Consider the following 24,441-nt stretch of genomic DNA (forward strand, 5'->3'; position numbering starts at 1 on the left):
TAAAATGACTATGACTATAACTCAATAAAAAAAAATGTTTTAAAAAAATGTTAAAGGGAACTGTGATTGGGAAGGAATTACTATAGGTTGCTTCTTCCCTACCTCCACCCTCACCTTCCAGGAAGATTATAGGAAGACAGGTTTTGGACTACTACCTACTGGATTGCTACCCCAAACAAGGATTACCACAACCTTTCTATCTACTGTGGGTTATCTAGGGTAAAAGACTTCAAAAATTAACACACCTGAAATTCCAGCCAAATAAACTTGATGTCCTGGATACGTGATGTACCAATAATAAACAAAGGCATAAAATGCTTTTTAACACTTTATTTCAACATAACTATACTTACAATACACTCATACTGGTTAATAGAATGCAATTTAACTTATCCTACACAATTTGGACCAAAAACTTGGTACATGGTTTGCTTTAAAAAAAAAAAAAAACCGATCTGCAATCTGGTTTATTTTTCATCTATTATAAATGTATAACTCCATCAAATGCTGCTAAAGCAAACAGCAAGAACCTTGAGAAATTAACCTTTGGTTTGTCTCTGAAACATAACATGTATTGCACTGTAGAAGCTTATAAAACTGGTGCAACAAAACATTATAACGTTTCAATGCCAGCTTACAAAGTTCAATAAACTAATGGATGCTGAGGAGTGGGAAGAGCCTATGTATATATACGAAAATGTAAAATCTATCCAATCTAGTTAATATTGCATGTAGATCACAAATCTACACAAACCAAGATTCAGATAATTTCTTAAATCTGAATAACACTATCAGTCCAGTTTATCTGCTGAGGTCAACAAGGTAACTGCACAATAGCTGTTTTCCTGATATGTGCAAAAAAAGAAAATGAAGTTCCTTCCAGCTTTTCAGTCAAGAACTGAAACTACAGGAAAGGTATTACTTCCATTGTCAACATTCATGGGGTGATACGTGATGACTTAAGCTTAAATCTGAATTAGCATTCATATGCAAAATAGTCCCCAGAGTTAAAGACCACTTGACTTTAGAAGTGACTCTATAAAGTAAAATGGCCCTTCTTGGAAGACTAGAGTAAAACACTGAACCATAGTTGTAAAAAAACCGTAACAAAAAATGCAGCCCTATGTGAATTACACCTCAATTTACCAAAAAAAAAAAAAAAAAAAAAGCAGTCCCATAGAAGCAGCCCTGAAAAGAGGAAAAATATAACTTAAAATATCTTGAAAAACCAATGTGAATACAGGTTCAGAAGACAGTTAAAATTGATATTTTTATATGGCTACCTAGGATGAGGCTTATAATGTATTCTAAGTATTTCAACTTTCTCTCTAGTACTAATCATTAATTTACAAATAACGTGTTTAGTTTTTATTCCTTTATCAAAAGGGAAAATTCTAGCTTCAATCCTATCCAGAAGGGGAAACTGAAAAAACAAAAAGATTCAAACAGTCCCATGCAAATACCACATTTTTCAAATGAACTCCCAACTAGACCAGAAGTTCATATTACTAACATAATTTTCACTGAAACAATTTTTAATAAGTACAAATACATGGCATTAAGGTTCAGAACTTAATATAGGCCTGACAATCAAATCCTTATTTTCTGGAATCAAGGACTCAAGTCCACTCAATTTCCAGTAACAATATTTTCACGGATCACTTTAATAAAGGGTTGTAATTTCCTTCATACTTCTGCTTTGGGCATTCTAGTCTTAAAATCTAGATAAGAAAATTGGTCCAATTCCTCAGAAATCAAATCTTTTTCTTTTAAAGTATCAACAAATCCACAAAAACCTATTCCCCAAACTGATCTCCAATCTATAATTTGTACTTAGCATGAATCTTTTCATATATACTGTAAAAAGTAACTTACACAAAATGTACCCATGAACATTAAAACTAGTTGTTAGAAAGATTTAACTAGACTTATAATTTAAGATTTAAAACATAAATATTTGCAGCTTGATTTTATGTTGACAATGATTGTCGGAGCTGAGAATTCACCCAGAGTTCAACATCATTTACAAATCTCCATCATGCACACAAAACACACAAGCAAAATACAACTTACTCCTCATGTCTTGAGGGAATCTTCCGCTTCTTTAAATCTTTGGCCTCCCAATTCCAAATTCAAATGCCTTTTAGCTTAAACTTCAAACTTTCAGATTTTTAACAAGTTTTCCACCCACACTTCAATACTTTTCCTACTTTCATGTTGCATTGCCAAACTCTGAATCCTGCCTCAGAGATCACCAGACAAAAGAAAATAAATGAAATACAGAGTGGTTATTTCAGAATACAACATGGGAGGATCTAAACTGTTCAAGGTTCCCTACTGGGATCATACTTTATTGGATTACAATGAATAACTGCTATCAACAAGAAAAATTCTTTGTTAGACTCCTTCATAGTCTTTGATGACTGGCTAAAGAACCTACCAACAAAGCCTGGGAGTACATATTCCTCCATACAAAGTGTCCCCATAGGAACACCACAACAGCTGCAATTCACTGAGGCCTCACCTGGAAAAAAGGCGGTCACAGGAACAGCCAGGACACCCACAAGTAGGTGGAGATCCCTGAGAAGTGTGATTTTTAATCTGGACTGTACTTAAGTTTCACCAGCCTTTTTCATTGTATTCATAGGAAGATGCAGCTGGTCTACCAGCACTCACACTACCTTTCTTATCCTAGGTTTTCCATATAATTGCTATGGCTTTGGAATCTCACAAACATATTCTGTATAACCTGAAAGAGTAATTACGTCTCCTAATTCCAGGTTTGTATTTCCAAATATCATTTACAGTTCTTTATTCAGCTGAGTAGACAAATAAACACCAACCATCTGTGAAAAAAGATTTTCCTCAAGGATATAACCTAACAACTGTACATGTAGGAAGCAGCTATACTAAAACAGGCCAAAATTTTTTACTGATGGTTGGTATTTGGGATAAAAATCCATTCCACATAGAGCCTAGTGGTTCATTTATTGTAAAGTTCAAACAGAGCTGTGAATTCACAACATCCACTTAAAATAAATAACTTACATGAAATGCAGATTCTGGCATAGATGTGAATATCAGAATCAATGAATTGAACCTGCATGTTTCATTTGCTCACAAATTTGCACACACTAATAATCTGGAAAAAAAGAAAGTTGCAGCAAAGAAAAACAAAACAGAACATAACAAAAAACCTGCCCTTTTGCAAACAAGATTAAAAGCATCCCTCCAAAGAGGAAAAAAAATACAGGCAAATACATGTATAAAGTATTACTGTTCAACACAAATGCTATTTCTACAAAAAATGTAACTGCATAGATTTTTTAAATGTGCAACGTATTAAGCCATTAAAGCACCAAAATTAAAAAACACACCAAAATCAATGTTTTTTATGATGATTAACATATACACAAATAAGTACGTTTGATCAAAACTCAAGAAGTAAATACCTGGACTGATACAATGTCCATTGTTGGGAGAATTTCTCTTCAATTTAAATGTCTCTTCTCATCACTAAAACAATTTTAAAGTGCTAACTTTATATAAAGCAGGCAAATACTCAAATTGCTTGAGTATGCCAATTTTTATAGAGCTAAACAAGGAACTAAGAATAAACAAAGTGAAAGAGGAAGACAGACATGGGAAAAAAACTGAGAAGTTGTATCTGGGCAAAGCAATAGAATATGTAGTATCACCTGGGCCTTACTGGTTCAATTAAATGCATAAGCTAACAGATTTAGGTATCTGCTGGTTTAGCACACTAACTCCCTTGGATTTACTAAAATTTACATATCAGTAGGTATACGGAGTCCTAAGAGTGCCATTTAAAACTCAAGATTGAACACTTATTAAAGCAATTTTAAAAACAAAAAGTTGTCTGCAACTACAAATGAAGATAAAATGTCATAGACCTTACAAATTAAGAACTGAAGCTTTCTCCAAAGTTTAACTACTCCTGCCCTTGAGCTGCCTTTTCAAGGAAGTACACATTAACCAAATGACGATTGAGGTGTTTGCTGTAATCTTTCTCCTTTCTAAAAGACCGATCACAGAAGATACAAACAAAATCTCCCTCAGTCACCTTGACTGTGGAGGCTTCCTTTGCATTCTTTCTACTAGCTTCTTGTGGAAGTTGCCGAGCCCCATTCAATCCAGAATCATCACTATCCTCTGACAAGTTGTCACTTAGGTCACTTCCGTCGTGACTGTGGATGCCTTCGTCTTCATCCATTTCCTGAGACTCATTTACTGCCATGGTGACAGGAGGTGATGCCACAGCAGTTTTGGACACTGCTTCATGTTTCTCCAGTGGAATAGGAAGAAGCGGTGGTGGAACTGGCTCTTCAACTGCCGAGTCTCTGCCAGAGGGATTCTCTGTTTTGTTCTCCTCAGTATCCACTTCCATTTCACAAAGCACAGTGTCAGCTTGATGTCCACCATCTAAAGTTTCACCCTCTGGCAAATTCAAGTTTTGTTCAGAGGATGAAATAGGGGCAGATTCCTTGGTAACAGCGGCAAGACCAACTAGACTCTTATCTGCCTCTTCTGCTTCCACTTTTTGAAGAGGGGCTTCTTTATCTCCTTCGTCTGCAGTGAATAATTTTTGGTCTTTTGTCTCCTCTTCCTTTACATTTTCCTTTGGCAGAGGTGGTGACGGTGCTAAGAGATCCTGTGTACCGGCGCTTTCCTTTAGAAGCGGCCTATCTGCAACAGGCACTAAGCCAACTTCAATAAGGACCTGCTCTTTCTGTGCTACTTCACCCTGCATGTTGGACTTTTCCTTATTATCTTTTCGAGGAGACCTTTTGGGGATCAGCTCCGTGGGAGGAGGCGGCTCCATCTCAACAAGCCCCTTCTGAACAACCTCGACCTCAGCAGGCCCCATGGTTAGAGGAGGCTCCATGTGCACAGGCCCCTTCTGAACAAACTCGACCTCAGCAGGCCCCACGGGGGGAGTTGCTTCCGTCTGAACAGGCCGCCCCTGAGCAGATGCCGTGGGAGGCAGAGGCTCTGTCTGCACAGGCCCCACCTGTGCAGGCTCCACCTGAGAAGGCCTCCTCTGAACAGTCTCCCTCTGAGCAGGCTTGCTGCTTTTTTTACATGGTTTATTTTTCAGAGTCTTCTTCTTCGTACCTTTTTGCATGTAAATATTTTGTTTTTTATTCTCATCTACTTTGCTGTCACCCTTTGGCACTTCCTGACTGTTTTTGGATTTGCTTTCTGCCTTCTTTTTCTTTTTTGTCACATGTTCCTCATCATTAACAGGATCTTGCAAGGAATGGGCTTCAGCTTCCATCTTCCTTTTGCTTTTCTTGGTTTTAAAGGTTTTTTCTGAGTTATTTCCTGTATGCACATCTACTTCTTTAGTTTCCGCGGCTGATTTGCGAGTTCTGGTAGCCACTTGGGTTGAGGCACTACTGCAAGGCTTTTTCTCTTTTGAAACATTATCTTTTTTCTCCACTTTTACAGACCTCTCATTTTTCTTCCCAGACACATCCCCCTTTACTTTCGTCTGCTCTGTTTCTGTTTTCTCATCAGTAATTTTGTTATCAGGCAAGTCAGCCTCTCGCTTTTTGGTTTTCTTCAGTTTCACTTTTGAGACATCCATTGTTTTATCAGGGCAAGTAGGATGCTTAGATTTGAAGTGATACTGCAGATTGCACTTCTTGGAAGCTGCATAGTCGCATACAGGGCAATTGAACTGCCGTGGATTCACATGTAGCTCTACGTGTTTTTTGAAATTACTTCTATCTGCTGTTTTGTAGTCACAGTGTGGGCAGTTAAGAGGTTTAGGCCCATTGTGAACCTGTCTTGCATGGCGGGTAACTTCGTGTTGATTAGAGGCCACATAACTGCACTGGTCACACTTAAATGGCTTCTCACCTGAAAGTAAACAAGAGATGTCACAGAAGACATACATGAAGAAATGAATTCAAGATCTAGTCAATTATACTTACAAGGAATTGGATACATGTTAAAAAAACAAACAAACAAAAAACCATAAAAACTATTTCTTGAAGACTTTATCATGCAATTTACATTCACCATATTTATTTGTATATCTTTTCCCTATCCCTTGACATTGATTCTCACACCAAATGGAGGAATAATTATCTCAGTTAATCCTCATCTTCTAAAAAGGTCATCAAGCTAGGGCTCTTGAGTACTAGTAAAGAACACAGATTCATCAAGAAGTACACAATTATTGCCAAAGTTACTTGGGCTCCCCATATTAATTTTGGGGCAAGGACATTCAAAGAGAGAAGATAATTTTTAATTTTTTATGTTTAGCTAAAACAAATGTATAATGGAATAAAATATAAAATTTCCATACATTTAAGATAAACCTTGAGACTACAAAAGAAGTATCTTACATTCTAGGCTACACTCCCTTAGCTTCCATGTCAGAATTTTAAAACAATCCTTTGACCTCAAGGAGCAAATGGGAGCAAATGACTTTCTCTCTAAATTTAACTCTTTTGTCCATTGTGGCAAGAGCTGAGTCAAGTTTCACTCAGCAGACTTTTCCAGTGACAGAGTCGCTATTTTACAACAAACATAGACAAATCAGAAATCTGCTCTTGATTTTTTCCCCACCTTCTTCTAAAGAATGGGCAAAGAAACTAGGTAAATGAAAAGGGGCACACAAATAGATATGGTATGTAAAATAAGCAAAGAAAGTCATAATCACAGGTACATACAAGACCAGAAGCCCCCCACCCCCAAATTAAAGGCATAAAATTAACTCATTCTACCTGAATACATACCCATCTAGATCATACTCTAGTAAATATTACCAAATGGTATCCATACCCCACTGGTCCAACGGAATGCATAGCAGAAAAATGGAAATTGACATTTATGAAAAAGTCATCTCTCAAACATTCTCATATTCATATCAAATCTTATTTCTTTCATAAAGCAATAATACTCAGACATTAAGTAAAACCATGTAGATAGTAAGCTTTACATGATTAGAAGATATCTGATAATAAAATACTCAATCACAGAAACAAAAATTTACCCAGGTATGACAGACTGAATATGAAGCTAACCGGACAACTCTTCTGCATTTGTCCACTAACAGATTCACAGAGGTTTCTAACAACATGCTATTATTACTCTATACTTGGCCCTACCTTGTCCTCTCCATTGAATGATTTCAGTGGAGACAAACATTTGCTTAACATAGACACAAAATGGGGAAAATATATGTGGAACAGATGTTAAGAACTTGTTCTACAGTAAGGATTTCTGGGGCGGCGGGGGGCAAATATGGGCTCTGCAACTTACTATGAGATCTTCAGCAAACTACTGAAAACTCCTTTATAAGGCTCGATTTCCTCATCTGTGAAACAATGTTAGGTGTTGTGGGCTATAATCTAATCCACATACAGCACTTAGCACAGAGTGGATAGCCAAGCAGTCACTATGCATTACCTGTAAATCATCACTTTTGGAATGAGCTGGTAATTTTCAATATGAGTAAACAAAATGGAAGATTTCATGTGTTTATCCTGCTTTACCAAATAAACCCTACCTCCGAGTAAGTAAATAGCTAGTGAATGGATTTTACATCTTTAGGAAAACATTTGCTCTCATAAAAAAAAATTATAATGAAAATGTTGCCATTTTAAAAGCCCCAATGAATAATGGTATTTATAGATCCCGCATCAAGCAAGGTACAAGCCTCCACCTATGAAATGCTCAGGGAATCGGAATTTGCAGGACTCTTTTAAACTATGATGGCATCATTTACTTGCTCCATTCATCCTGCCTCCATTTTTGTTTTATTGACATTAAATCTTTCTTGTATTAAAAGATCGAGTCATCAAAAGTTTAGTTTATTAGTATCTAGCTGATTATAAATTTTTTTGCCCTGTACCAATAGTTTTAACTTAATTCTCTTTTCCAATTCTAGTAATATTTACCTGTTTTTCATCTTTATAAATGTGTCGGATGTCTATTTTATTCTTTCCAAATTAATGTATAGATGTCAGGCAAATTCAAAAGGAAAAATATTTTTACAAGCTTTACACATTCTTATTAAGAATAGCTCAGAAAAAATAGCAAGGGAACGTTTTAATTAAAGAGTAAGAGGGGCATATAATTGATTACTACTCAGCACTAAACACAAAGTTCTGATAATGCAGCATGGGATGAATCTCAAAAATATTTTACAGAAGAACATAATGTTTTTTGATGGAAGTCAGAGTATCAGGTGAGGGGAGCCTGGCAGTACTGTCAAGGAAGGGTAAGGAGGGAACTTTTTGAGGGTGGTAGAAACGTTTCATGTCTTCACCTAGGCAGTAGTCAAACAGGAAAAAAAACACATAAAAGTCACCGACCTATATACTTAATGTGTGCATTTTCATGTGTGTAGATTAAGCCACAATAAAATACTGCTTAAAAATTATTTCAAAATTCACAAGAAGATTCTCAAACCATGTTTCAAGTGGCCCAGCTTTTAAAATAGTGTCTCCATAATAATCATCAAATATTTGGTGAAAGGAAAATAAATTTTTTTTGCTGAAAAAAAAAATCTTTTCTTTCCTTCTTAAAAAGAACAGTCAATGGAGGTGGAACTTGGCAAGCTGTTAATTCCCCTTAACGAATATCCATTTTGCTCATAATGGGAAAATATCCAAAATGAACTCCTATGCTACCTGATCGGGGGAATTATCCACACCCAGTGTGTTATCTACAAAAATATCAGAATGGCAAGTACAAACTGCATGTATTTCATCCAGGATGAAATGGTAGCATATCCTGAGAATATGAAAGGGAGAGCTGTGGATTACGTCAGGATTTCTAGACTATCCAAGTAAGATACCTTAAAACCATTATGTACGAACACCAATAAAATGCAGAGTAAGACTGGGACATTGCGCTGTACACCAGAAACTGACATGTTGTAACTAACTACTTCAATTAAAAAAAAAAAATAAGTAAAATAAAACGCAGAGTAACACCTACTTTGGTGGGAGAAGACCTACTCTAACGGAAGTGCTCCAAGGAAATAACCAATATAGTTTTGATTCATAAACCAATTTCTTTGTCATTTTAGCTAATCTCTTCCAGAAATAAGAGACTAACCACACACTTCTCTCCCCTAAAATACATTCACATGAACAGGAAACTCAATTCCTAATGTGACCTGTAAAGATCACAGGGAAGGCACCCAAGATATTCACTCCATGCAACCCAGTCAGAAAGATTACTTACCCAATTTGACCTCACTTAGCCTCAGTTGACTTGTACATGTCATCAGCAACTTATACTAAAATTATTAAAACACAATATTGGCTAGAAATAATTCGGCACACTCACACACAAAACAGACTGGCCGTGCTTGCTTCCTCTTTGTGACTCACAAATTACTAGCATCCAATAAAAGACAAAGGCTCTGCTCTCTGTACTTTGCGATTCCAATTTCATTATGCTGTAGCTTCCTGAGCCATTTTCTGAGCCACAATGTCCTTTTAACACTGCTGATGACTGAAAATGAGGGTTGGGGAGTCCGAAGCCAAACCCTAACTCTTCTAACTTGGAGGAATGACAACCTTAGATAAAGCATTTATCTTCTCCAAGCTGGAGTTCTAATCTATAAACCAGGATTTAAGTATTCTAGTGGTACTAAGATTAGAAAAAACAAGTCCCAATTTTTCAGTACCCAGCATGCATACGATAAATACTACTATACATTATTAACACTTTTTAAATACTTACTACTTGAATACTGTACTGTAACAGCAACTACTAAAAATCACCTTTAAAATATAGCAAAGGAAGTTCAAGAGTAGGAAACACGCAGGCAATAATTACTGACTGGTGTGAAACACCATAGATAAACATTTATACAGTGACTAAAGTATTAGCAATTCAATTAAAAAGACACAAGTCTGTTGTCATTCTGATCCAGCGACACTAATAATAGGTCAATCAGAGATGACTTCAAGTGAGACATGTTATTAACTACAATACAAGTATTTAGATTTAATTTCCAGTGTACAAGGACACGTAATACAAGGTACAGGGACAGAGAAAAAATGAAATGATGCCATGAGAAAGCAAGTAAGACAAATCCAGAAGAGGGGACATTCGGACAGGAAAATGGCATTTCTTCAATGCCTTAGTTTCCCCTTCTGTAAAATGAGGAAAGTAGAACTTATACACCATAAGATAGCTATGAAAACAAAAATGAGATAACTCATGAAAAGCACTTAAATATTTTTTTATTTAAGAGCTAGAGCATGACTATTAGTAGGACATGATGTCTACCCTCAACAAAGCATCCATGTTACCCGCAGGAAAAGCAAGCAGGAAGCACCCAAAAGTAATACTAAAATCAGGTTTCCAGTTAAGTGATGCAATTCAGTAGCTTTGGAGATTAAAAAGGAACACTCAACTTATATAACATGATAGGCATGTAAGGTCAAGAAAGGCCAGCAAGCATGCTGGGTCCCCTCACTGCTGCTCAATTTAGAATCCATACTGTAATCAAGTCTTACTCAACCAGTGACATAAAAATATCCACATCCAATAGAAATAAAATGCGAGCAATATACGTAACTTTAATTTGCCTAACGGTCACATTACAAAGATAAAAACAAAAACAGGTAACATTAATTTTACTACTTACTTAACCCAATATATTCAGTATCAGTATTCAGTAATTAATATTTAAAATATTTTGCATAATTTTCTTGATACTGTTTAAATTACGGTATATATTTTATACATCTCAATTCAAACCAGCCACCTTTTACAAGCCCAACAACCACATGTGGCTCCTGGCTATCTAATGAAACAATAGAACTGTTAACTTCAGATAACTGGTAATTGTTAACTTGAGGGGATTGGGTCTAGACAGACTTTGGTAAACAGCAAGATTTTTGCATACTTTCTCCACAGGGGTCTATACTGTAAATCCAGGAGACTACTCTGATCAGATGTGCCTCTTCACCAAGGGTCAGTGAGGCCAAAATGAAATAATTATCCATTCAAGACTATCTATGCTGCCTATGGCTTTTTACCTTTGCCACTCTACATATTTTGATAGAGGACCAGTTCTGCTTGGTGATCATGATAATTTCAGTCACTGGAGTGGATGAATCTCCCACTTATAGTCCTGCATTTTATCTATTATAGGTTAATAAACTGGGATCCTGGAATATCTATCATTCTTCAAAGTTTGGCTTTTGTAAATCAGTACTCAGAAGCCCTATCAACTCTCAAGACAACAAACCCAAATTTAAGGACCTGAGCAACTAAGAAGGAATCCCTGGAACCAGAACCACACACTATGAAACTTGGCGTTATACTGTGTTTGGGGGCATTGTGGGTTGGGGGGTGGAGAAGAGTCTGGCAGGAGTATGAGGAGGTAGAGGTTATTTTAAAAGGATAAACCAGCCTTAGTCTATGATAGCTGTTCAACTTTTATTACGGTTGTGGAACTTGGTAAGATCTGGTAACAACTAAGGACCCTCCTCCCTTCTGGGTGCACACATACATTTACATTCAGTGTTAGAAATTCCACCTATGGACTTCTTGGTTAGGAATCTCCATTTAAATACAACTTCCACACAGTAAATCCCTAATTTTTAACTCTGATTTCAGTATTATATTAAAAATAAACCATAAATAAGGACCCAGTTCCAAGTCTAGAAGAACTTTCTAATAATGATAGTTTACTAAAAATGACAGAAAAGTTTCATTTCTTACCAACCTGAATGAGTACGCATATGTCTGGTTAGGTGAGTCTTCTGAGAACTAGAGTAAGGACAAAGTTCACATTTATATGGGCGTTCGCCTGTAAAAATATAATAACTAGTGTTCATATATAATAAGGCAGATGCAATTCTCACTAACAATATACACATCATTCAGTACTGAACATTTTTTCACAAGAATTTTTCCCCCCTATTCCTGGAAAAATGACCAATTTTTATCATGTATTAGAAAGGTAAGCAATTTAATTCAGAATACACATAACTAGTTATTTCAGCTTTGCTGACAAAAAAAAAATCATTGACTTTCTGAATCCACACAGCCCTTTTAATTTTCACAGTAATGCCATGTTATTACATTAAATATTAAGAACTGAAAAATTATCTTGATCAGGTATCAAGGAACTTTTTAAAAAATTAGAATTACTCTTAAAAAACAAAAACAAGCAAAAAAAAACTACTCAAATTCTACTCAAATTTTCTGATGCTATGGCTTGGATAATTTTTTTTGATCCTTGAAATGATACATCTCCACTGGAAACTGTTAGCTTAAAGCAAGAATATTTTTGAGTGGGGAGCCTGTTGTTTTAAGCTAAAAGTTTCAAGTGGTAGATAAAAGGTTTATGAAATAGTCAAGTCAGTGTTAAAGCAAATTATAATCATAAAGCCACAGGAAGGGACTGAGAGCAACTGAAGACAGGAGGCCAGTGATTTATTACTAAAGAATTTAAAACTCAAAAGCAGGAAAGGTGTATTTTTTGGACATGGGTTGTCACCACAAAACATTGAAAAAAATAGTTTGATAATTTGCTTTCATCTGTTCTTTGGCCACAAGATAGTAAGTATGACCTTGGGCAAGCTTCCTTATCTGTAAAAGTAATAATAGCACCTTCACTTCCTAGAATTGTGAAATTTTAAATCAAGATAATACGTGCAGAACACTTAACACAGTGTCTGGCACATAAAACCCTCAATAAATGTTACCATTTTGTCTATATATGAGTTGTAGTAATAGATGTGTCTTTAAAAAGGGGCAAGGAAAAAGACAGCGTGGAAAAACAAAAGCATGTGTTGATGAGTGTGAAATATGTTCCAAGACACTATTCAGCTGTTATTAGCCAGTAGTTACTGATAAGCTGTAAACAGAATGCCTACTTTGTTTGAATGCCTACTTTGACCCGGAAGAATTTTAAGACAGCTTAAAAAATGTTGAAAGTAAAAGAAAAAAGTTAAAAATATTTTTGTAAAGAAGATACACAAATGGCCAATAAGCACACAAAAAGATGCACAATATTATTAGCCATAAGGGAAATGCAAATCAAAACCACAGACACATGAAGACTTCACACCCAAGGATGATTACAACCAAAATGACAAATGTTTACAAGTATTTGTTATGATATGGAGAATTTGGAACCCTTGTACAGTACTGGTGGGATAGTAAAATAGTGCAACCACTTTGGGAAAAAGTGTCAGTTCCTCAAATGATTAAACATAATTACTATATGGCCTAGCAATTCCATTCCTACATGTATATTTACCCAAGAGAAATAAAAACATGTGACTAAACAAAACCTTGTATGTGAATGGTCACAGCGGTATTAGTCGTAACAGCCAAAAAGTAGAAATGATCCAAATATCTATTAACTGATAAACAGATGAACAAAATGTTACTTATCCATATAAGAGCATATTATTTGGCAATAAAAGGAAAACAAGTACTATATACATGACATGGATGAATCCTGAAACATTATACTAAGTGAAAGAAGATAGTTACCAAGGACCACATATTATATGATTCCATTTATATGAAATGACCAGAATAGGCCAATCCACAGTTAATTATATGGTATGTAAATTGCTATCAATTAAGTTATTACCAAAGAAAGTTAATGGAAGGAAAAAAAATAGCATTACAGATTAACATGAAGGATCAACTAAGGATAATTTACTTTTAAATTCTTTATAACAAAATAGATTGCTTCTATTTGTGCAATTCACCAAAATAGGCATAAATACTCTAGAAAAACTAGTAATTTTTCAATCACACATACAAAAATGTCACTTTTTAAAGCAGAAATTCTGAACTGGTTAACTATCAAAACCACAAAGTAAAAAATCTCTTGATTGAAGACTCAAATGAAAATCCTCAGACTCCACCAAGATAATGACCCATAAAAAGTGATTTGGAACTTTCAATCTTAGTTGCATGTGACCTTGGGCAAATCACTTTAGGCGGAGGTTCTCTCATGAACACTTACCCTGTTTTTTTCACTAAATTGTTCTGAAGATAAGCATAGAGAAGAAATGACCTAACCCTGAGTACTCAATCAAGAACATAAGAAACCTACTAAGTGAATCTTACAGTAGGCTACCACCTAAGTGAGAAATGAGAAACATGTGATTTCCAATGATGATCATTTACCTCTGCTCTACAGCATTCAATGAATTTATTTTTCCATAAATACAATTTTCAGAACTGTGCAATTAACAGCAGTGACCCTCTCAGAATTTACTAATCAAAATATTATCCTTCTATTTATACACCAGCAAATTGTTTAAAAAAAAAAAACACTTTATACTGTATAGCATAGGGAACCATATTCATTATCTTATAGTAACTTATGGTTAAAAAGAATATGAAAATGAATGTATGTATGTTATGTTCCTATATGACTGAAGCATTGTGCTGCACACCAGAAATTGACATAACATTGTAAACTGACTATACTTCAATAAAAATATATTTTTAAAAAAACACAAGGTAATACCAGGAGGTGAAAGTTTTCTAAAAAGTATTAAACCAAGTAAGTTTAATGCTAAAACATGTAATGAGATATATAAAACCAATGTTAGCTATGTAAGTCATAACCTTACTGTGGAAACCTTAAATTAATGTAGAGCAAAAGTAATGGATGATGAAGTATATAAAATAAGCCATTAAAATTAGTCACCTAGACTGTAATTAAATTAAAATAAACCACTATCACAAAAAAAATTAAGAAATGGCAAAAAGTAGAGTTCCTGTTTAAAAAAATTTTTTTACATAAAAAATTGAAATTACACACCAAAACTGAAATTTCTCCAATTCTCTCCATTTTCCTTTTTTTCTTCTAAAAAAAGTCCTTAAATCAAATAATCTAGATTTATTGCTGAAAATATTTTTAGGTTTTTGGAAAATTTTTTAAATTGTTCAGTGACTAAATAATTTTGAAATCATCAAAATATAACTGACCCCCCCCCGAATCAAAATTTAATGAGGCAAAGGAAATGGGATGGCTGGTAATATTCTTTATGTTGACTTGCATGGTGATTATGAACACAAATATTTGTAGTAATTCATCATTGTCAATTATACCTCAATCAAAAAAATTCATGAGGGTGTACACACAAAAGTCATGCACTTGACCTTATGTCATAGTTACCATCTTAAAGCTCTACAGATAACAGCCAATTCTAAATTAGTTCCCGAGGTTTTAAAAAAACTGTTAAAAGAATATAAAGTACTTATGGCTAAAGTATATATGGTATCTGGGATATTGCAGGTAAGCTTAGTTAAATCTAGCAGTTTGTTTAACTAAAACTGTTAAGGGATTAATGGTCTAGATTCCCAACTTTCATTTCCTATGTCATGCAGTTTTGACATGTTTGAATTTTTTTTACTTTTGAAATAAAATGGTTTTAAAGCCTGGAGACAATTAATCACAGGCTACAACAAATTGCAAAGAGAATGCAAATTCTTTTACTTGACTAGATTTTAAAGCTCTAAATTACACAGAAGCCATCTGCTGGGGCTTAGAATCCTGCTGAAAATGTCTTTCTTGTAATGGAATTTCATCTACAAGTTTTATTATTTATGTCTACCATGTAAATCAACATCAATTCCCCTTCTCACTATGATCCACTTAGCCTGGGGTTCAGTCCCACAGAGTGATTAACTCCTGCAAAAGGGATCTGATGTAAACAGCATCCCACAGCCCCTTTTCACTTGTGATGCAAAGAATACAGTACCACATTACCCTATCCATTTTGCTCAGACCAGTAATCAGTCCTCAAAAGTACCAATTCATAACAGGAAAAAGTAATGTAAATAAGAAAATTAACTATAAATAGCTACAAATGTTTCTTTTAAATAAGGAGACTCCTGAATTGTAAAGATTTGAAAGTCAATTTAAAAGGAAATAATAAAGGGCTGATGGGAAGAAAAGGGAATGACCACTGATAGGGGTTCCTTCTTGGGGTGAGAATGTCCTAAAACTGATTGGGGTGTTGGCTGTATAATTCTGTGACTATACTAAAACCAATGCGTTCCAATTTTAAATGGATGAATTCTGAGGTAGTGGAGTACATCTTAATAAAGCTATTATGTTTAAAAAATGAATTGCCAAATGTGACAAAATACAGATAACTTAAGTATAGGTGATGGGTACCTGTGGGTGCAGTAGGGCATTCTGTTTACTTCTGAGGTGTTTGAAATTTCTCACATTTTTGAGACTGTTCCATTTTTTGGATAGAGAACACTTATAAAGGAGAAAGGTCCGCTTACCCGTATGAGTTCGAACATGCTGAACATAGTTGTTTTTTCTGTCTGAAAAATAGTTGCATTTTCCACATGTGTATACTTTCCTTGGAAAATGGTTTCTCAAGTGTTTCCTCCAGTGATACTCGCTTACTGTGGTGTACGTGCAAATGATGCACTTGTAGACTCGCTCATTATCCCCGGCTCTGGTGTGGTGTTTCAGGTGAGCGGTATAGTGATCATATCGATTGGTATTGTAGCCGCAGCGGTCACAGCGGATGGGGCCCTTGGAGAAATCTCCCTCTTCTGCAGTGGAAGAGCCGGATTCCCTGGCTTTTGCTTGCTTCTCTGCACTTTCTTCCACAAAAAATTTCTTGGCACTATGAACTCGGATGTGATGCACAAACTGTTCTTCAGATTCTGCTTCATATTGGCATGGTTTACAGCGAAAGGGTTTGGTCTTCAAGTTCTTGCATTTGTCCTCTGCTACAGGTGTTTCTGAAGGAAGATCTTCATTTGAGCTGTACGTTTCTGGGGCAGCTGATACCTCAAACACAGGCTGTGGTTCCACAACACTGAGTTCCAAACTCTCCAGTTCCATGTTTTCCAGTCCACTGTGTTCACCTTTCGCTTCAGGAGACTCCTCAAGTCCTTCTCCATCACTATCTGAAAAATTGTTATCCCCAACAGGCATCAATTCTGCCATCTGTCTTTCTTCGCCAACCAGGTAATCACAGCAGCTGCCATTTACTTCTCCAGTTAGGGCCACATTTGCCAACATGATGAGCTGAGGTGCAGCCAGTTCTGCTCTGGAGAGATCAGGCAAGTCGTACATGTCATTAGACAAGGCCATGCCAATGCTACCACTGCCGGGGAACAGCCCTCCTCCTCCGGAAGACTGTCCCATTACCTGGGTGGCCATAACTGTGTTCTGTATTCAAAACAAAACAAAAAAACACAAAAGCACCACTTTAAATTACAACTTTTACTGGTCTAAAACCAAAACATCACTGTAATTCTTTGTAACTTAAATACATTTTCAGATATACTCTTTAAACTCAATCAGCTTCATTACTGAAAATAAGCCTTTAAAATATATTTTAATTCCAAATTCTCTTTACTGTAGTCACTGAAAAAAATTCTACAACCCCTAAGAAAAATTCTTTCAATTGTCTGACATAACTCTTCCAGGTCTACTACAGGTGTGCCTTCCCTCAAGCACTTCTAATTTTTCTGGTAGAAAAATGTCACCTTCATTTTTAGTGTTAATTTAAATTATATTTTAAATTCCATACATGCTATCCTCCCAACTCCTGCTTCAACAGTTTACTGGTCTGAATCAGAAAGGTGAAAAATCCAAGTCAACTCTGCATTTTATTAAGTACAGTCTGGAAAGTAGAACCCTGTAATAATTGGTCAATAGTTTAAACCTCATATGAACTCAATTAACCACAAAAGAATAAACTAGAGCTGATCCTTGAACAACAAAGGGTTTAGGGCACTGACTTCCTGGTTTAGTCCAAAATCTGAGAATAACTTTTTTCGGTTTTTATTTTTATTTTTTGGTTGGGGGTGGTAATTAGGTTTATTTATTTATTTTTAGAGGAGGTACTGGGGATTGAACTCATGACCCTGTGACTGCTAAGCATGCACTCTACCACTTGAGCTATATCCTTCCCACTTTGAGGATAACTTTTGACTCCACAAAAACTTAACTACCAATAGCCTACTGCTGACCAGAAGCCTTACCAATAACACAGCGGATTAACACATATTTTGCATGTTATATGTATTCTTACAACAAAGTAAGCTTAAGAAAATCATAAGAGAAAACACATTTACAGTACTGTATTTAATGATACCATAAGTTTGTGTACAAGATGAATCATCAGTATCTACATCCATATTGTCTTCTATGATACAAAATACTGTAGATGTCAAAAAAAAGTACAAATACTAGATACCAAAAAAAAAGACAATGTGAAAAAGAAATTCATATTTATTTAGAGGTATAACAATTTATGCACTGATGTGAGCAGCAATATGATTGCTTCCTGGTAGCCTAGCATACATGCAAATGAATGAATCATTTTTAACATTTTTATGGCATACAGTATTACAGCCATATTCATAATACAGTGTTGTAAACACCGTTACACTAAAAAAAAAAAACTTACCTATGATGGCAGACTGATAAACAGATGACCAATTAAGAAAAAAGCATACTGTACAGTAATGTAATTATTTGAAAACAAAGTTATAAAACAGTAGGAAAACAAACTGTCAACTTTATATTAAATACCAATCATTTTATACCTATGTAAGGATAGGCTATCCACTTCAATACAAGTCTTGCAAACCTTGTTCTACACAATGAACACTCAGGAGATAAAGATGATGACAAAAACATTTCAGGGCTCTAGCCATAGTTACTAGATTTTCACAACACACACACACACACCAAGCAAGTGTATTAACTGTACAGCATGATGATTATTTGCTACTCATTACGTAGAAGTGGGTCATCATAAAGGTCTGTATCCTAGTGGTCTTCATTCACATGGAGGCTGAGGAGGAGGAAGAGGCTGGTCTTGCAGTCTCAGGGGTGGAAGAGGTGGATGGGAAGGCAGGAGAAGCAGGCATACTTGTATGACTTGACAAAAATACATCCTAATTTCTGCCTAACTTTTTTGCCTTAGCATTTCTCCCAAAGCGTTTCTACATGGTACTAATTCTTCTTCTACCATTTGCTTTAGTTTCAGTGCCCATATCATAGAAGAGTCCACGTTATAGGTCAAAAACAATCTTGAATAATCGGAACCCTTCTGCCAGAATATCAATTTGTTTTCTGGTACTGCTTCTTCTACATCTTATTCTTCAAAGTCTGGCACTGGTTGGAAAAGTACTCATCTCCATCAAGGCATCTTAATTCCTCTGACGTATTTATTAGCTGCTGAATTTTCTCTGGATCCCTATCCCTATGTTGAAACACTTCACTTTTTTTTTTTTTTTTTTTTTGCCGTATCTAGAATCTTTTTCCCATTTCTTTGATTGGCTCTGTCATAAATCATGTGAAGTCATACACAGTATCTGGAAGGTTTTCTATGGCAGGAATTTATTTTTTCAGGCTTAATGACGTTCACAGCTTTTTCTATAACAATGGCATCCTCAATGGTGCAATCCTTCCAGAATTTCATGATGTTCTATCTGGGTTCCATTCCATAGCACTGACAATCTTTCCACAGAATACTATGTGTAATGAGCCTCTTTAAAATGCTTAACATCCCCTGAGATCTACAGGCTGAATTAAAGACAGTGTGTTTGGGGGCAAGCAGACCATTCTGACAGCTTCAGTGTCAAACTCATAGGGTTCTGTATGGCCAGGGGTACTGCCCAAATCAAAATACTTTAAAAGGCAGTCCCTTACTGGCAATTTATTTCTTGACTTCAGAGACTAAGCATTGATGCAACCAATCCAGAAAAAAGGGTTCTCGTTGTTCAAGCCTTCTTACTGTAGCACAACCAAAAGACTGGCAGCTGGTGTTTATCTTTTCTCTTCAAGGCTTGGGGGCTAGCAGCTTTACAGATAAGTGCAGTCCTGATCATAAACCCCACTATAGTTGCACAAAACATTGAGTCAGCCTATCCTTTCCTGCCTTAAATCCTCGTGCTTGCTTCTCTTATTAATAAATAACCTTTGTGGCACTTTTTTCCCAGAATAGGGCACTTCTGTCTGCATGAAAAACCTGTTGAGGCTGATATTATTTCTCAATGATATTCTTCATGGTTTTTCTCAAATCATTTTACAGTCCATACATATGCCTTTCTTACAGCAATCCTGCACCCACATAAAAGCTACATTTTAATACAAGATAAAAAGTAATTTCCCAAAATGTGCAACGTTTTCAGGCCTGCTGGCATAGCTGCAGTGATGACTTCACGAATTTTCTTTTTTTTTTTAAACATTGGTCCTTAGGGTGGAATCTTTTATCCTGAAGTAGTGGGCAACTTCAAGTGCAGACATCAACCTCTGCGTACATTATCAAGCAATTCAACTTTTTCTTAGTCGTAACTACTCTTTCTTTGGGAGCACTTCCAGCATTACTAGTGTCACTGTGAGTCCTTGGTGTTATCCAAGGTTTTCAGTATTGCACTGAACAGGTTCACAATTTACTGGAGAGTCTGCTCACAAGGAAATGATTAGCATCACCCCATGTTTTAAGTAGTTACTTACAACCCTTCAGCTCACTGAATTATTAACAGGAAGTGGCCGCAAAATTATTACAATAGTACAGTACGAACTATAGTTAATTTTATGGCGTTATGAGTTAATATTGCATCTTTACATTTGTTTACATTTCTCTAGATTAGAAATGATGCCATGAGTAGTGTGTTTGGGTAAGTTTTGATCAATTTTAACTTTTTATTAGATTTGTATGTATTTAATGGTAGTAAATGATACAAATATTCCAGTACCTACATATACTTTATGCACTCATGATGCACCTTTTTCTTTTTGATATTTCTAGGCTATGTGTATTGTCTGTAAATTTTTTCAAAATGTTGCATATCTCCAAGAAATTTTCCAATATATTTATTGAAAAAAAAAAATCTACAAATAGACCCATGCAGATCAAATTCCTCTTGTTCAAGGATCCACTGTGCTTTGAAAACTTAACAGTTTGTTTTTTTAACGACAATCTCTTTAAAATAAACAAAAATTATGGACTTTTTTCCTTTGAAAAGGTTAAGTTTGTATTCAAAACCTCACACATGAAAGTAAAGAAACTTTCAAACCCTATAATAAAGTAACTGGTCAACTCATCTTCACAATCAGCAACTTTCTTGCATTGTGCTTGACTTGGCCCAACTGCCTAGTGGAGCCATTACAAGATCACCCTGAAAACATGTTGGACTTTTTAATAGACTGCCTTAACCATGTTACTTTCCAATCTAAAAGGTGTTATTCTCAAATTAGGTCTTCTCTTGCAAATTGGAAAAAGCAAAATAATTGATAAGGACTAAAAAAATTACGTTAAACCCAAAAAAGTAATCCGTTTCACCGACTGTACAAACCCAAACCGGTTGAGTTTCATGTACCAACGAAAGTTGGAATCAAATGCCATCACACAAAGCAAAAGCTGTTCAAGTGCTTAACAGCCAGGCTACTCGGTAACTTACCCAAACATCGACTTTTTTCATACTCCCCAAACCCTAACTACCAACTCTAAAGGAATTTGCACGTTGGTCAGGAAGACCGTCCAAGCACAGCCCGGAAACCCAACGTGCTGCACGAATTCCTGCGTGCTGCTGCCACCAGCGCCTGCCTCGGCGGCGGCATTCCGGACTGAAATAGGCATTCGGCCATTTTCTCAAAATACGTACCAAACACAAAGCAGCTCTCTGCAAACTCGGGCGCTCTCGCTTCCTCTCGGCTCGGCCCACTCACTGCCACACACCGACACCCCAACTCGCCGAGTTCCCCAACTCTCGTCCTGAAGCTTTTCCTGGGCTCCCCAACACTAAAGAAGGCAAGATAGGCAAACTCGGGGCGCCGCTGGGCCGGACCCAGTCTTCCCCAGTTCAGGCTGCCCCCTCCCGGCCCAAGAGCCCGAGTCCAGGAAGAGGGAGAAAAGTTACCGCGTCGCGCCGTCCCGGCTCCTCACCGGCGCTGGGCTCGCCCTCAGCAGAGGGCCGGGGAGCCTCCGCGGGCGCCCTCCCAGGGCGCCGGGCCCCGAGAGCCGGAGGGGGCCCCAAGCGCGCCGGCCGCCCCCCGCGCCCCGGAAGTTTGCGGGCTCACTCCCCAACGGCGCCCCGCGGGACGCGCGCCCGGGCCCCGCCGTCCCAGCCCGCGAGGTGGCCCGGCGCCGAGGACCCGGCCGGCCGGGCGGCCGGAGCGCAGAAACCGCTGTCCAGCCCCATTGGCGGAACCGCCCGGGCCCCGGGCTGACTCAACCCGCCCGGCCGCACTCAACGGCGCCTTCCGGCGAAAGGGAGAGGCCGGAGGGAGGGGGACGGGAGGGCCGCCGGCAGGCGAGGGGCTGCGGCGGGACCCGGAGCCGGAGGACGACGAGAGGAAGTTTCAGGACTAGGGCCCCAAGCTGCTCCGCTCCTCGCCACAGGACCCAACTCCGAGGGACGCCCGGGCCCGCGCGGAGGCGGCGGCCAGGCCTCAGCTGGGGAGGGGGTCCTGGCGCCGAGCCGCTCTCCACGGACGCCCCCGGCCCAGCCCCCGGGCCGCGGCTGTGTAACCCGATCCCGCGCGGTTGCTCGCCCCCGCCTGCCCGGGCCGCCGCCGCCGGAGCCATAGTATCTGCAAATCAGCCCTGGACAGCGCCTCGCTCCGCGTCCTTCCGCGCCCTCCCCCTCCCCCTCCCGCCGCCGCCCGGACGGCCCTCCCGTCCTCTCCCCTCCCCGCCACCGTCCTCAGACCGCGTCGCGCTTACCGGCCTTCCCTGACGAGGAGGGGTGACGACCCGGCGTCGCAGCTCCTACACCGACTACTTTTCTTTGTTGCTGGAGTTTCGGGGGAGGGGAGAGGGAGGGTGGAAAAGTTGGACGCTGGGGCCGTCGAGGCCCGCGAAGACGCAGGAGTGGGGCTGCACAGAGTATTGAGGCCACCGGTTCTCGCCTGGCCGTCGCCGCCTCCGCCACCGCCGGGGTCTGGGGTCAGGGGCCTCGACGGCGCTTGCTGGGTCGCTGCGCCGCGAGCTCGCGGGAGCCACACATTCCAACACAGGAGGCTACGCCGCGCACCCGGCCCGCGCCGCCGCCGCCGCCGCCGCCGCCGCCCGCGGGACCCGCCCCCTCGCCGGCGCGCGCGCCTGGCCCGCCCCGCCCCGCCCCTGAGAGAAGGGGGTTGCTTTGGGCCCCGGCTGGGCTCGGGGCGCGCTTAGGCGGGGCTGCGCGTAATTCGCCCGGCCCCCTCACCTTAGCTCTTAGGTCAAAAAAGAGGCGAGCCCCGCTCCCTTTCTTCATTTCCTTCGTAAACAAACAACAAAAAAAGTTATCCTCCAGCCCTGGCTGAATGCATGAGAATAGACCTGTTAAAAGAAAAATGTACAGGCTTTGACGTCCTCTTTAGAAGCATTGTTATCCGCCCTTTTCAAGTCTAAAGCACTCGAAAATACCCTTCAGAATCTCTTCAAGTCTCCACTATAGCCACCCTTAACTAATTAGGCTTCGTTTTAAAGGTCTACGATTTAAAAATAGGTATACCTTCCAAATTTTAAACAGTAAGCTAGAAAAAGGCAAGCAGTTCCTGAGTTGTCAGAAAATGTTTCGGGAAGATCTGGGACTAAAGTTGAAAGAATGAGGAAAGAAGGGACAAGTACCTAGACGTGGCAGGTAGCAGGTCAATGCTTAGCCTTCAAAGCACGATTTCAGTGTAGCATTTACCCTCAGATTACAGAAGATAAAGAGAGTGGTGAGGAAGTAGAGGCTGCTTCGTGAGCAAGTCTCCGAGAGTACCCTGCCTCCATATATTTATAAAGTAGGGTGACCATGCATGTTACCTGGCACATAGTATGTTGAGAGAAAGTAGTCTCATGCACTCCTTCCCTTCTGTTTACACCAGAAACGTCTTATTAGTCTGCCTTTGATAACCTTAAATCACAGCTGTCCTCAGAAAATGAATGGCTCCCTTTAAACCTCTTTGTATGCCATTCAAGGCCCTGACTAACCAGATCTGGAGAAGCTGGACTATCACTAGTATTATAATAAAGGCAGCAGCAAGTGCCAGGAGAATTCAGAGTAGGGAGATAGTTTCTAACTAAGTGGATCTAGAAAATTCTCACAGTAGGTGATTATCCAATCTAGCCTTGGGGAATTAGGAGAATTTCAACAGGTGGAAAACTGAGAACGGAACATTATACAAGGTGAAAACAGCAAGCCTCAAAACTCATCTATTGAGACTTCCCTAATTCATCCTCCAGCCCCTTCATTTCCTTCTCTTTCAACTTCCTTCACTTGTCTAGCTTATGAGAAAGCTTCCAGACGCCTTACTTTCTTGGTCTCTTCTTCAGTAAACCTGTTTTCCTAAATCTAGACAATATATTATTAATTTTCCAGTGTCAAATTCAAGATGGAATGAAAGCCCTAATATGTTTAACTACCAAAGGTATTAATATTTAATACTAAATGCAAGCCCTCCCTATGAATCAAACTTTTCATCAAGATAAAGAGGAA

The 24,441-nt window shown here is 38.4% G+C and overlaps 1 protein-coding gene across 6 annotated transcripts in view; it reads right to left on the reverse strand.

The window, feature by feature from the left end:
• LOC105091557 (RE1-silencing transcription factor) overlaps positions 1 to 22,848 on the reverse strand; it is a 36,933-nt gene extending 14,085 nt beyond the window's left edge. For 2 of the 6 annotated variants that reach the window (XR_010381131.1, XM_064486393.1), the window contains exons 1-6: positions 22,701 to 22,848; positions 21,640 to 21,776; positions 16,282 to 17,185; positions 13,308 to 13,379; positions 11,732 to 11,815; positions 4,085 to 5,886 (exon numbers count right to left, since the gene is read on the reverse strand). Coding sequence is in view for 4 of the 6 variants with exons in the window: in XM_064486393.1 (XP_064342463.1) it covers positions 4,085 to 5,886; positions 11,732 to 11,815; positions 13,308 to 13,379; positions 16,282 to 17,176 (2,853 nt within the window). In the remaining 2 variants the exon portion in view is untranslated. Of the gene's footprint in view, positions 1 to 315; positions 5,887 to 11,731; positions 11,816 to 13,307; positions 13,380 to 16,281; positions 17,186 to 21,639; positions 21,777 to 22,700 lie in introns of those variants that run through there. The other 4 variants (XR_010381132.1, XM_064486394.1, XM_064486395.1 and 1 more) reach the window with 4 other exon arrangements.
• Between the last annotated feature and the right edge of the window lie 1,593 nt (positions 22,849 to 24,441).

This window comes from Camelus dromedarius, chromosome 1, assembly GCF_036321535.1.
Source record: "Camelus dromedarius isolate mCamDro1 chromosome 1, mCamDro1.pat, whole genome shotgun sequence".
NCBI classification, from domain to species: Eukaryota; Metazoa; Chordata; class Mammalia; order Artiodactyla; family Camelidae; genus Camelus; species Camelus dromedarius.